Source organism: Fundulus heteroclitus, chromosome 11, assembly GCF_011125445.2.
Source record: "Fundulus heteroclitus isolate FHET01 chromosome 11, MU-UCD_Fhet_4.1, whole genome shotgun sequence".
NCBI classification, from domain to species: domain Eukaryota; kingdom Metazoa; phylum Chordata; class Actinopteri; order Cyprinodontiformes; family Fundulidae; genus Fundulus; species Fundulus heteroclitus.
In genome coordinates this window covers 4471279-4485209 of record NC_046371.1, presented here as the reverse complement: position 1 = coordinate 4485209, position 13931 = coordinate 4471279, and the positions used below count along the sequence as shown (strand labels likewise).

General features: G+C 39.7%; 1 protein-coding gene across 2 annotated transcripts in view; it reads right to left on the bottom strand.

Moving 5' to 3' along the window:
* The window catches only part of lrrc32 (leucine rich repeat containing 32), a 16658-nt gene continuing 2727 nt past the window's right edge, over positions 1-13931 (bottom strand). The window contains exons 1-3 of one of the 2 annotated variants that reach the window (XM_012864365.3): positions 11656-11852; positions 8056-8149; positions 1-2650 (exon numbers count right to left, since the gene is read on the bottom strand). In XM_012864365.3, coding sequence (XP_012719819.2) covers positions 779-2650; positions 8056-8149; positions 11656-11783 — 2094 coding nt within the window. In that variant the 5' untranslated portion in view covers positions 11784-11852 and the 3' untranslated portion in view covers positions 1-778. Of the gene's footprint in view, positions 2651-8055; positions 8150-11655; positions 11853-13931 lie in introns of those variants that run through there. The other variant, XM_012864374.3, reaches the window with a different exon arrangement.

Below are 13931 nucleotides of genomic sequence, written 5' to 3'. Positions count from 1 at the left end.
GCGCTTAAGCAAACGTTTATATTGACAGTTATCTTACCCCATATTAAAGCTACAGTTTAGACTGTGTATAATTTCAGTTTTAGGTTTGCAGTACAATTCACACACAGATAAGAGACTGGTATCAACTTACATCCAAAACCCAAGGAGCTGATTTCTGAAAATATGAGTTGTAACAGTGGAAAAGTACTTCAGTCCGTTCTGCTGATGCTACTGTCTGCTCAAAGTGTTTTAGTGTTGATTCTTCATTTTACTCTACATTCAATAAATAGGTGTCAGGTATGCAAACACAGCACTGAAAACAAGCATTTAATAATGGACGACTTTGCTTCATTCATGCAACACGCATCCAAATCCTGGCCTTAAAGTTCTGGACTGGTGCTGGTGAGAGCTTCTGTTTTCTATCCGATTCTTCTGGCCTCTGTTGAAAAGTCCTGAAGAAGTGGGCGCAGGAGGATTGAAACCTAGAGTTCCTTAAAAAAAGCTTTCAGGTGCTGCATGAAACTGACATAAAATCCTGTCAAAAAGTCCAACCTTGTGCCGTAAGAACATTTAACATGAACTGCGGCCTTCGGTAGCCAGTCTTTATGTTTTCTCGGCTTTACTCACAAGCAGGACCTTCCCGTGAGAGAAATATAGACACGTGCTCGATTCACAGCGGTATTGGTCAATCGGTGATGGCTTTTTGTAGTCACAATCCAAACTTTGAATAGTCTGTATAGAAGAGAGGCACCAGGAGGCGCGTTCACATTTTAACTTTCTCTGAATTTGATCGTTCTCGCTAGGCGTGAAAGCCTCTGTTGCGCTTCCGTCTCCTTGATCTGAAACACTTAACCAGCAGCCCCAGCAGGATTAACACAACTAACAACGTCACCACGACAACTGCCGTGTAGTTTGGAGGCTCGGACTGATGACACATCTCCCGGGTCACCTTCTCAATGTTCACCGGCTCTGAGGAGTCCTCGTGGACGCAAGTCACGGTCTCAATGTCCGGGACGACGATGGCGGAGTGCTGCACCATGTGGAGGAAGCCCAGGTTGTCGCAGCAGCTCAGAGGGTTGGAGCCCATGTAGAGGGTCTTTAACGAGCGCTCCAAGGCGAGGATGGTGGACTGGTCCAGGGTGACCAAGTTGTTGTTCTGCAGGTTCAAGGACTCGATGGCGGACTCTGCGTTCCAGGTGGGCAGGGTGTTGAGCTGGTTGGTGGACAGGTCAACGTGTTTGAGGCTCTTCAGGGAGCTCAGGTCTGTGTTCAGGCTTGACATGTTGTTTTCTCTCAGGAGCAGGTGGACCAACGAATGCTCCAGACCAAACAGGGCGTCCCTTTGCATGTCTAAGCCTGGGTTTAGGGACAGGTCGAGTAACCTCAGAGGGGTGTTCACAAACGCCTTTCCAGGGAGGGTCCTCAGATTGTTTTCAGAGAGATAGAGGAAGTGCAGGTTGCAAACAGATGAGAAGGACACACAACCAGTTGGATCCTGGTGGTTTTGGTTCGTCGGTGTTGGCTTATGCTGGTTTTGCTCAGCGCCACAGATTTGCAGATTGTTCTGCTGGAGCTGCAGGTACTTGATGCTCGGCAGTCTTTGAAAGGTGTGCTGGTCAAGGACTGTGAGCTCATTTCCCTGCAGGAAGAGTTTTCTCAGGGAGCGAAGCGAATTTTCCTCAAATGTCAAACTCTGTAGAGAATTATGGCTCAGATTGATAATCTTCACCCTGTGCAGAAGGTCTTTAGAGGTGACAGAAAACGAGCTGATGCAGTTGTGACTCGCATTGAGGACTTCGAGGGATCCCATATTGGCAAAGAAAGTCTCTGGTAGGCTTTTGAGTTTGTTGTAACTCATGTCCAGGTATTTTAAACGATCAAAATTCATAGTTGTGTGGTTCAGCAGACTCCCTGTGCTGTTGAGTGTCTGAATATGGTTCCGCGAAACGTTCAGAAATTCAAGCACATTGTTTTCCGGGAGGAGAGGGAAGTAAATCATTTTGTTTTCGCTCAGATCCAGAGAACGAAGCTTAAAGGGACGATCTGACTTTGCGCTTTGGAAAAACTCGACGCTGTTCTTGCTGAGATTGAGAACAGACAAGTTGTAAAGATTGAAGTCTATGATGCAGGTGATTGAATTCTTGGATAAATCGAGCTCAGCCAGATGATCCAAGGAGTCAAAAGCCCCATCTTCTATCTCCAGGATGACGTTATTGTGGAGGCTGATTTTCCTCAAAGACGACAATCCACTGAAGGTGTTCTGTGCTATTTTTGTGATGCTGTTGCTGTCCAGAGAAAGGTTCACCAGAGACGGAGATTCAGCCAGGAAATAGTCCGACATGCCCGTGAACAAACCATTGCTGGAAAGGTCTAACGACTCCAGAGCTGTGAGAGGTCCGATGTTCACTTTGTAGAGTGCAAAAACGTTGAGGTGATTCCTGGAGAGATCCAGGACTCTCAGGTCCTTCATCTCTTTGAAGAGTCCCGGCTGGATGAAGTGAATCTTGTTGGAATGAAGATTCAGTTGGTGGAAGCCGACGTGAAAGCCTAAAGTTTCCAGGGTGAGGTTTTGAACCTGGTTTCGAGAAAGGTCCAGCATTTGGACTCCCTGAGGAAGGTTGAGCGGCGCGCCACTAAGACTCAGATCGCTGCAGAACACATCCATCTGGACCTAGGAACAAAGACAGAACACAAGGGTCTGATTAATTCGGCATGAAGCCAGACAAGCTCAGACTAAATGTTTAAAAGCGAACAATAATCTGTGAGTCAGTATTTTGGCAGCTAAAAAGTCTTATAGTACAATCTAGTGATAAAAAAAATGACCTTTCACTGTTTCTTTTAAACTAAATTAACAGAAAAGAAATGTTCCAAACATTTCCCAGAATCAAAGAAAAACACACCATAATTTGTACAACTAGGTTCTGCCATTATCAATCAATTTCCCACCCTAATACTATCAAGCATCTAACTCATTAGGTGTAGTTTGTAACAGAAACCACATGGCCCAAAAACCGTGTTCAAACACAGCTCATAAAGATGTCTCCGCCCCTGTTTTCTCTTACAGCAGAGTACATTAAACTTCCTGGCATGTTTGCGGTGTTGTGAAAGGGGCATTCTTCAGGGCTCATGAGATGGGTGTAAACAAACACACTGAACTAGTTACTAAGGGGCAAAACATCTTGTATCTGTTATCAGGCGTGGAGGAACAAATAAGGAAGAGGGTTGAGGAAAAAGCCACAGAAATCTGATTCTTTTCTCTGTTTCACATGTACTACCCAGTACTGTCTATACTGACGTAATCTCAGACAAAACGTATCTAAGCCCCTCTGTGCGGCACATCTGATTCATATAGAGGTGGTTTATATCAAATGTAGTCATAGCAGCTTTAGAAAACAGATAAAACGCACATTTCTTTTGTTCCCTTTCTTTCACTGGATGTAAATTGTGAGTTTGACATAGTCAAAAACCCACTTTTGGCTTGCTGTTTAATGAAAAATGTTAATGAGCTCAGTTAAAGATCTGACCCAGTCTCACCAGCTTGAGTTTCAGCAGCCACATCCAGGTCTTATTACTGCCACACTGCTAGCAGCAAGAAATCATTTCAATAGAACCAGACTAAATAGAACCTGACAACACAAAATAGGCTAAAACAGGTATAAAAAAAAAGCCGAAAATCATGCCCCGACCCACAGAAATTCAAGTATAAGTTCAGGCCTGATCCAGTATGGCTAAATTCAAACAATTCTGGAGAGAATAGCGGGTCAAATTCATTTGTAGCGATGTACATTTCCAATAGCCGGTTCTCACAAATGCATGATGGTAGTTTTTTTTTTAACTATGCACTTGCTTGCTTACACAGAAACAGAAACCAGTTAAAATGCAGCTTCTATTGTGCAATTTAAATGTTTGCTATTTTTTTAATAACAAAACAATAAACAAATCGTTAAATGTTTTACAAGTAATTAGGAGAATCGCGTGTTTAAACTGCTCCTTTTCTAACTTCCTGTGCCAGCTATCTGAGCTCCAGTACCAATGGTCGCTTATTTAAGTTTCAGTTGTGTTATTTTTATTTCTGTACTATATTCAAACTAAAAACCAAAACCAAATAAGAAAATACTCCAAAGGGTATGTTAACACAGTGCATCATCGGAATTATACACTATTATTTAGCCTAACTCCACGCACCCTTTAGATGTGCTACAAAGCTAATGCTACCTTGTACATTAACAGAAAACCATGACCAAATAATAAATGACCACTGCTGTTTGAATGTTTTGGCTCCTGGAGTTAAAAACTGCATAAATTCAACAATGTTATTTCTTTCTGTCCTTCTCTGTAAATGTATTAAAAGTTGAAATGGTTTTGCTAGCACTATGAAAATATGACGTTTTTTGCTGCTGATGTCACTGTAGAGTCGAGTTGCTGTGGTGTCTATAGTAAAGTTTACAGCTTTTATGCACATTTTTCTATCTAGCTTTAAAAAGTTTTACTTTTCCTATTAGGAGACTTTACACACTAGTTCAGTTATGGCACTTATAGACTTGTTTTGCAGCTCTGTCAGTTGGCAACAGAAGAGACCGGACAGAGGGGAGAAAGAGACGGGAAACGACACGCAACACAGGACATAGGCCTGAAAACAAACCAGGGATGTTGAAGCTCTTCCTGACTCCTAATCATAAATGTCAGTCTCCACATTTCTGACCTCTTAATTCCTGACATCCTCCATTTTCCACATCATTTTTTCAATAGCAATAAAATACCTAAACCTTGAAATTATATAAATTATATTCAGTTAAGTCAAACCAAGTACACAACACTGAGTTGTAGAGCAATAGTCGTGTTTTTCCCCTCGTTCTTTCCTTTTTCCTTATACAAAATGGCCCGCTTCTAGTCTGTAGGGTGTTATCTTACATGATCAATTTCTCTGTTTCAAAGAACGTATTGTTATCTGAAAACCTGTGACATCATCAGTCAACTACGCTGTAACAAACTATCTTGAACACGCTCAACTGTTTATTTCAACTCATTGGGACATAAAGTGACCAGGTCTGGCTGACAATGATTCTAAATGGACAATTCATTTCCTGATAATGTGAATTATATTTGCAAAAATGTGGAGCTGGTATAGGAAACTACCTAAAGTTTTAGGGTTTCTGCGGTTTTGGAAAATTTAGAACATAGGTTTGATGACGATTGCAATTGCCAGGAGGGGGGAAAAAATACTGAAAGATGCTGGATTTCCATCTTTATCATTGGAGCTGCTAGTCAATACATGTTCAATAAAACAAGACTTATTATTTACTGTGAACAGTACAATGCAAGAATACTCAAAACTAGGGATTTATTTTTAGAATTGTGGAAAAGCTTATATTCTTCTTGCAGTATTTAACCAGCAAGACTAGTTGGGGTATTGTAAGAAATAAGTAAAACCTACTTTTGTCACTAAATGTGACACTAGGAGATTACAAATGGAGATAATTTATGAATTTTGGTTATTTATAGTAAGGTTTCAACTTAGTAATGTGATTTAAACAAATAATCAAAAATATACGTGTCACATAATATTTGTATTGCAAACTTTAAAAAGGACATTTTTTGTGTGTTTAATGGAGACAAGCGAAGGACAAAATCAAAGGATCCCAAAGGGTTGCCATTAACCTCTGATGGTATTTAACACCATAACGACTCTTTCTGTTTCTTTCATTTTCTGTTCTTTTTTTGTTTTTGTAAAACTTGTAATATAAATCACAAAATAGCCCAATTATATTTGAAAACAATAGTTAACAGGAGTCTTAAATAAAAACTTTTTGCAGCAGCTGGCAAATATTAGCTTTTGCAAATTAAGGAAAGAAGTGGTGATATAAGTTACTTTTTCCATTTTTTGTCATTTCATTTTTGAAATAAAAGTAAACAAATCCAAATAAATCCTAAAATATACCACACATTTTAAAAACACCTGCTAAAGGGAGTGCTACTGCTACTATTTTATGTTGGCTAGTTAGCTAGCAGTGCTGCCATGCTAACGCTCGCTTGTAAACAGAAAATTCTGTTTCAATAGTGTTATTTATTTTATTTATTTTGGTGTAAAAAATGCAGAATTTAATAATAAAACACCTATCAAGTTTTCAAGTCATGGCTTATGGGAGTTTTAAATCACTACTTGTCCAACTTCTTGAAGTTGCTAATTTTACTGCTGCGCTAATGCTAGCTTAAACTAAAACAAGTAAACACTTGGACTGAGTAATGTTTAATTTTTTTCTTTTTTACTTAAATCACTTCTAAATTTGTGTTGTCAATAAATGTTCATTATTACCAGACATTTCATTTCCAGTAGTCATAAACTATAGTTTTTAATGTGTACAAATATTGTTGTTTGTTTGTTTGAGCCTGGGAGTATATCTCCATATTAAGGATATGATATAAAAAGCAGATGTAGGCTTTTTGAGGCACTATCTTTATTATGTGGTCTCCGCTATAAAGATCACAGAAGTGAAAGTGGAAGTGATATTTGGATATTTATAGTAACACAAATGACCTCACCAAATGAAAGTAATACACATCTACTTCCATTTATGTGTATGCCTACTTCTTTCAGACCTACATAGAAACTTTTTTCCTTATTATGTTACAGGTGAAATTCATCGGCAGTGTGACTGCAGTTTAACTTCTGCTATTATTCAACATTGTGATGCGTCTTACGTATTTTCTGCTCTTTCCTTGGAAATTAGTAATCCTCAAGGGAAGAGACGCCTAAAGCTGCTGGTCATACCTTAGTTACTGGCAATAATAGTCACACACCCATAAAGAATGGGTCACTTGGGATGCAATTTGTTACACTTAATAAGCGAATGGATCAGTTTACAAGGAGATTATTCATTCAGAATTGCCAGCAGAGGGTGCAGGCAAAGTTTTTCCCCCTTTCTGCCTCACTTTCCTCGCTTTTATCTGCAGGGGTTATGTTTTCTGTTAAAACCTGTACAATTTAATCTGTTTCATCTTTCCTTTAAGAATGTCTCTGAAATAAATTAGCCCTGTCGCATATTCAGTTCTGGTCGTTTCTTTGAAAGTCTGTAAGTTTCTCCCACATTCCCAACGTTTCCTCGGGGATTATTAAAGTATATCTGATCTGATCTGATCTCTCTCTCATAAATATAATGACCTCCTCATCATCAAGTCCTTGCAAAACACCCATGAGACGCTGCATATGTGGTTGCTTTGTTGCAGGGTTCACTATGGGATTCCCTGTGCCCACTAGTGGTGGGATGTAAGATGAATTTTAGTTTTATTTGACTTGACAAATAAATAAAAAATTCAAAGGAAATTAAGAAAAAATCCAGACAGACGTCTCATATCTGTAAAAACTCATTAGTTGGGACACTCAGAGGTCAAGGTACCACTGTCCAGGTTCACAAAAAACATAAATGTGTTCCTGATTAAACTTTATAATGCCCTCTGATGCATTTACAAAAACACAAACAAAGACAACTGTTGATACCGACCGTCAGATGCTTCAGCAACTGTCTGATAACGCCATTACTCTACTCATGATGTTGCTACTTATTCTCTTCAAACACATCAAAAAGCAACTGGGTTGCTGAATGATTTTATCTTCTACATACTTGAACTTGTGAAGTTTAAACCAGTAAATCTGCCTGTAGTTTATCTAAAAAAATGTTTTTACATAAGATACAAGCACTAAAATCCTTCAGATATTAGATATACAATGAACATTAATCAGCAATATTAACACAGAGAAATGCTTTTAGGCAAAAAGAGTAATAAAAACACAAGTTTAAGAAGTAAAACAAAATATTAATAAGATTTGTTTGTACAAAATAACTTAAATCTATGCAAATCATTTTCAAAAAAAGAGGATTTCAACCTTGTTGCAATCAGCAAATCAGGAGAAACAAACTATTAACTGCCTAAAGAGCTGCGTCTCGGTGTATGAATGTGTGCACGTTAGTTAACTGATGAAAGAAGAGATTCATTCAGAATCTGAGAGAACAAAAAAAGACACACTAACTACAAGAGCTGCGGCTTTTCATTTGTTTACCGGGATTTTTTTTTACTTACAACTTGGCATGGAGCGAGGCGTCGGGAAGGATGTGCGGATGCCGCCGCACAGCTGGCCCACAGCAGGAAGAGCAGCTGGAAGGTGGCCATGGTCCTGCAGCACAGAGAGCCCAGATCACACAAATCAGCCAGTCAGGAAGCATGCTCTGGGTGATACCGCTATGAAAGGGGAAGGAAGCGGGCCTGCGTAGATCGGGACACGTTAACCTTTGACAGGGCTATTTTTGCCCTCAAAATACAGAAGGGGCTGTTCTCCTTCATAGAAACACGGCAGCACTTCTCTTACCCTGCATTTCTCTGGTAGTACGGAGGATGACTAAGCAATCAACAGGTTTCCATTGGTTGTCAGTATTTAAATGAGCGTTATTGTTTGCAAAACAGACCAGAAAGACTCCGTTTTGTCAGACTACGGTGAGTCACGAGTCTCTGAACAAAACAAAACAACGTGTGACAGTGCAGACCAGACAGACACTGTGGGAGTAATAAGCACTGAAGTCATGGTAAGTACCCGTGAGAATGATACGCCGATAAGCACGTGGAAACAAACGCCTTGCTGTGCCGAACCAAAAGGCTTTCCCTCCTTTTCAGTAAGTTTAATTCATGTAAAGCTGGCGAGGCTTAGAGGAAGAGTCGCAGACCTTTAAAGCCGTGTGGCTTGTTTTTAAGGGAGTGGGAAGTAAAGCGACTTTTAACAGTAACAAAAAGGAGCAAAAAGCAGACGTTTGAATACTGAGACTTCTCTTATAACTTCTTGATGAGAACATCGAGGAGGAATAAAACCACATTTTAAGTTTAAGGCCTTTAAATAAATGAACCTTTACTGCAGCAGTGTTAGGCTAACCCTGGGTTATTACCCTGACTGCAGATCTGCGCAGGTTTAGCTGCGACCTTGCAACCCTTTCCTGATTTATAACCATCAACAAGCATCTACTTTATTTAAAACGTATGTTCTCCCGTCTTTCCTGTTTCCCCACTTGGAAGAGAAAGGGAGAAATGAACAACATGTAAATTACACAAATGCTTTAATGGTGTTTATTCTACACGGATTTCTATCTACATTTTATTCCTACTTGCTTTTATTCTGTTTTAATTTGTTATATTTTAATCATGTAAAGCACTTTGCATTGTCCTTGTACTAAATTGTGCTATATAAATAAATATGCCTTGCCTTACCTTGCCTTGCCTTGCCTTTAGGAATATTAATAATTGCAGGAAAAATAAATAGTTTATTTATGTGCCCCTCACTTTTCAATAAAGTGTGAGTCTATGCTACTGCAATATAAAAATATACTTATTTTTAGGCTTTTTAAACAATCTTACCAGGGATACCAATAAAAGAACAAAACCTTAGATTCTTGTGTCTTTTAAATGGTCTTCATTATTAAGTTCTCCTGACTTACCGATACAGTTTTTACTTATTTTCCTAAAGTAACTCTGAGATTTATTAATCTAAATCACTTTAAAACAACAAGCACAAGTCTAGTGCTTCAAGAAATCTCATACAACTTCAAGAAGATTCAAGACTTTCTTGTTTTCAGATGAAATCTACGCGTTGAACATCCTGTGAACACAAAGCTCTGCGTGAAGAAGATGTAAAGTCAACATGCATTCATCCTCTTCTGCTCTGAGAGTCCTGAAAACAATTCAGCCGCCAAAACGTCACAGAATTAGAACATACAGTCCACCGGTGTGTAAACTAATCTCTGTTCTGTTTCTGGCCTTAAAGGTTCTTTATAGAAGACCAGAGAACCAACGTCCACCTGGACTGACAGGGAAACGTGCCCCTGGTAACTCTGGAGGAGCTGCAGAGCCCATGTGGGAGAATCTGTAAGAGGTGCCGTCCACAAATCTGACCGTAAGAGAAGAAAAGCAAGAGTAAAAACATAAAAAGTCCAGTTTGCCACGTGGGAACCACAGCAGACCTGCGGAAGAAGGTCCTCTGCTCAGATGAGACCAAGATTTGTGGCAGACGTGGGGAGAAAGACTAACGGCAGACACGGCTCTACACTGCAAAAACGGAACAAGAAATAAGTAAAATGTTCTTAAAATGAGTGTATTTGTCCTTGATTTGAGCAGGTAAATAAGATGATTTGCCAATGGAATAAGATTTTTGCACTTAAAATAGGAACAATTCATCTCAATCATGTTATTTAAAGTGCAGGATGTCTAATTATCTTATTTTAGGGGTCAAAATACTCATTCCATTGGCAGATAATCTTATTTACCTACTCATATCAAGGATAAATACAATAACTTTAAGAACATTTTACTTATTTTTAGATCTGTTTTTGCAGTGTACACGCAGCATCCCCACAGTGAAACACGGTGGTGGCAGCATCATGCTGTGGGGAAGCAGCTCCGGGCTCAAAGGAAGCTGGACGGAGCTGAAGGCGGGAGCATCCTGGGAGAAAACCCGAGCGAGGCTGGAGAAGGACTGGAGAGGAGGTGCAGACCCAAATCCAGCTCAAAGTCTGCGGTAAGACGTAGAAAAGTTGATGTTTGCGGATTCTCCCTGTCCAGTCTGACCGAGCTGCAGCCAGTTTGCAAAAAAAAAACGAGCAAAATTCTCAGTATCTGGAGCAACGGCAGGAGAAACGGACCCTACACTGCAAAAACGGAACTTAAAACAAGTAAAATATTCTTAAAATGAGTGTATTTGTCCTTGATTTGAGCAGGTAAATAACATGATTTGCCAATGGAGTAAGATTTTCCCACTTAAAACAGGAACAATTCATCTACATCATCTTATTTCAAGTGCAGGATGTCTAATTATCTTATTTTAGGGGTCAAAATACTCATTCCATTGGCAAATGATATTATTCACCTGCTCAAATCAAGAACAAATATACTAACTTTAAGAACATTTTACTTATTTTTAGATCCGTTTTTGCAGTGTAAAGACTTGCAGCAAAGCGCTGAGCCACAGCTGTTAAATACAAACTTCACAGTCATGCACCACTTTGTGCTGGAAACACGCTTCCTCATGCGGCTCCGTGTGGGACGCTGCTTTAATCACACAGGAGTGAAGCCAGAGGAGTTTTTTAGTCTCTCTGACCCGTTTTTCGTTTCGAAAACATCGTCATACACTGCAAAAATATACCTAAAAATAAGACATTAAGGTATTTTTCCTTGATTTGAGCAGGTAAATAGGATTATTTGCCAATGGAATAAGATTTTTGCACTTAAAATAGGAACAATTCATCTCCATCATCTTATTTCAAGTGCAGTTTATCTATTTTTCTTATTTTAGGGGGAAAAATACTGATTCCATTGGCAAACAGTCTTATTTACCTGCTCAAATCATGGGCAAATACATAAATATAAGACAATTTTACTTATTTTTAGTTCTCTTTTTGCAGTGTATTCTCAGTTTGAAGGCAGAGAACCGCGGCGTTTTATCCCGATAGCTGGTCCACAGGGGGACCGGCTCATGTTAAACCAGAAACCTTCTCATGTGGCGCGTTTTTGATTTAAGACGCATTTATCAGCATCTTAGAGAGATTTCTGAACACGTCAAGTGTTTCTGTCACACCAGCTCAGTCTCTGCAGCTTTTTCCCAACAAACAAACAAACACCCAAAATAACAGCCTACAGGTTTACCTGGGTTGGTGACTAATCTGCGCAGAGCCTCCTGACCACGCTGATTTCACATCCTCACCCACCCACGCACAGCTCCGTCGCCGCACCGCAGACCCACAGCGGCCCTCAGCTGACTCCTGCCTCCGCATCGGGACGAATGCGGCTGCCGCCAGGCCATCACATCCTGTGAGAACAAGCTACAGCCGCTCTGCCCTCTTCCCCCTCCCACCCGCCGTGGGGGGGGAACAGGCCATATAAGGGGCTGGGAAGTCCAGGGGACGACCCCTCCAGAACTCCCATCCCCACCAACTCCTAAAACAAAAAAAAAACCTCGTCTCTCAGACATCTCCGGCTGGAATCTGGGGTATTTTCGCTGACGTTCAGCCCGTCCAGCTTTCCATATATTTGCATTCTTTTAAAAGCCTCCTTATTTGGGAACGTTTTGATGCGTGCCGCTGTCTCCCCCCGGAGAGAGCTCCCCCCCCCCCCCGCAGGCCTGTGAGAGTCAGCTGGAGCTGTCATGTGGCTTTTCTCCGGCATCCCACTCTGTAAACTAACCATAAACGATAACCGCAGCGCTGACAAGGAACAGTAAATACAGACGATCTTAAAAGGCTGTCGGCATGTCTCGCTTTGAAAAGGAAAAACGCGATTAAAACTCTCACCCCCACCAGGAAACAATTAAGGAGTTTCTTTCAGGGCAGTTTGTCTGAAGGAGCAAAAAGATAAGATAAGATAAAATAAAATAGTCTTTATTGATCTCACGATGGAGAAATTCACTTGTCACATCAGCTCAATAGTCAGGAGAAGGTGCCAAAAGTAGGAAAAGGTGCATCAGTTATATACAGTGGATCAAGAAGAAAATGAGAAGAAAAGAAATAAGAATAAAAATACAAAAGAAACCGGAGTAGGCAGATGATGTCACATGTACTTTCACGGTAATATATACACACACACACATATATATATATATATATATATATATATATATATATATATATATATATATATATATATATATATTATGTGTATATATATATATATGTGTATATATATATATATATATATATATATATCTATATATATATACTATATATATATATATATCGATACTATATATATATATATATCATATATATATATATATATATATATATATATATATATATATATATATGCATGGACCCGGTTCTGAAGTCCCCACTAAGACTAAGAACGTAGAGAACATGGACCCGGTTCTGAAGTCCTCACTAAGACTAAGAACGTAGAGAACATGGACCCGGTTCTGAAGTCCTTCCATGGCTCCCTGGATCTCAGAGAATAGACTTTAAAATCCTTCTGTTAGTCTATAAATCCCTGAATTAGCGCCTAAATACATCACAGACTTGTTATCAGGGCATCAACCCTCCAGACCACTCAGGTCTTCTGGCTCCAGCCTGAACCAGAACCAGAACCAGAACCAGACATGGAGAAGCAGCATTTAGTTCCTATGCTCCACTGATCTGGAACAAACTCCCAGAAAACTGAAAAAATGCTGAAAGTTTCTTTTAAATAAAGATTAAAAGACATTTGTTTAGGACTTTAACTGTTCTAGTTAAACTGTTTTACTGAAACATCATTAGTTTAAGTTTGTAGTCCAACTGTTTTTAATTTTTGCTTTTAGTTTCTATTTTCCCAGGTTTTACTGTGTTTCATTTTTTTCTACATTTTATTCCAACTTGCTTTTATTTTCCTACGTTTTAATCACGTGAAGCACTTTGCGTTACAGATAAATTAGCCTTGCCAATTAGGGGAATAATAGGGGGACGATGGACGGATGTGGGGGACATTTAAGGCAGCTGATTGGCTGCAAACAGCACTTGAACCAGGAAGTAGTCATAAAGCCGGAGTAGCACCATCAGCAGATGAATGCTGTTTCACAGGAACTGCTTTCAGTCCAGTTTAGAACCAGAGGAAACGTCTGCTGTCCTCATGCTCTGAAAAAGTCCCCCGTCTCCCACCTGCAGCTCTCAGGTCCTTTAGTTTTTCTTTTGCTTTTACAGTCGGGCCACCCGGACATTTTGTTGCTTTTCTCTCACATCTTCACGTCCAACAACAGCTGGATTTGGTTTTTAACTGCGAGTGGGTTTCCTGTTCCAGTTTAATCTGTCCTCTCCACTTATTTTCCTCTTTTTAAAACCATAAATTCTTCCTTTTTGTTACTGTTTTTTTATTCAGTGTCCTCCAGGGCGGTGGTGTTGAGCTTGTCAAAAAAAAAAAAAAAAAATAATAATCTGACTGAATTTGACTTTGTAAAG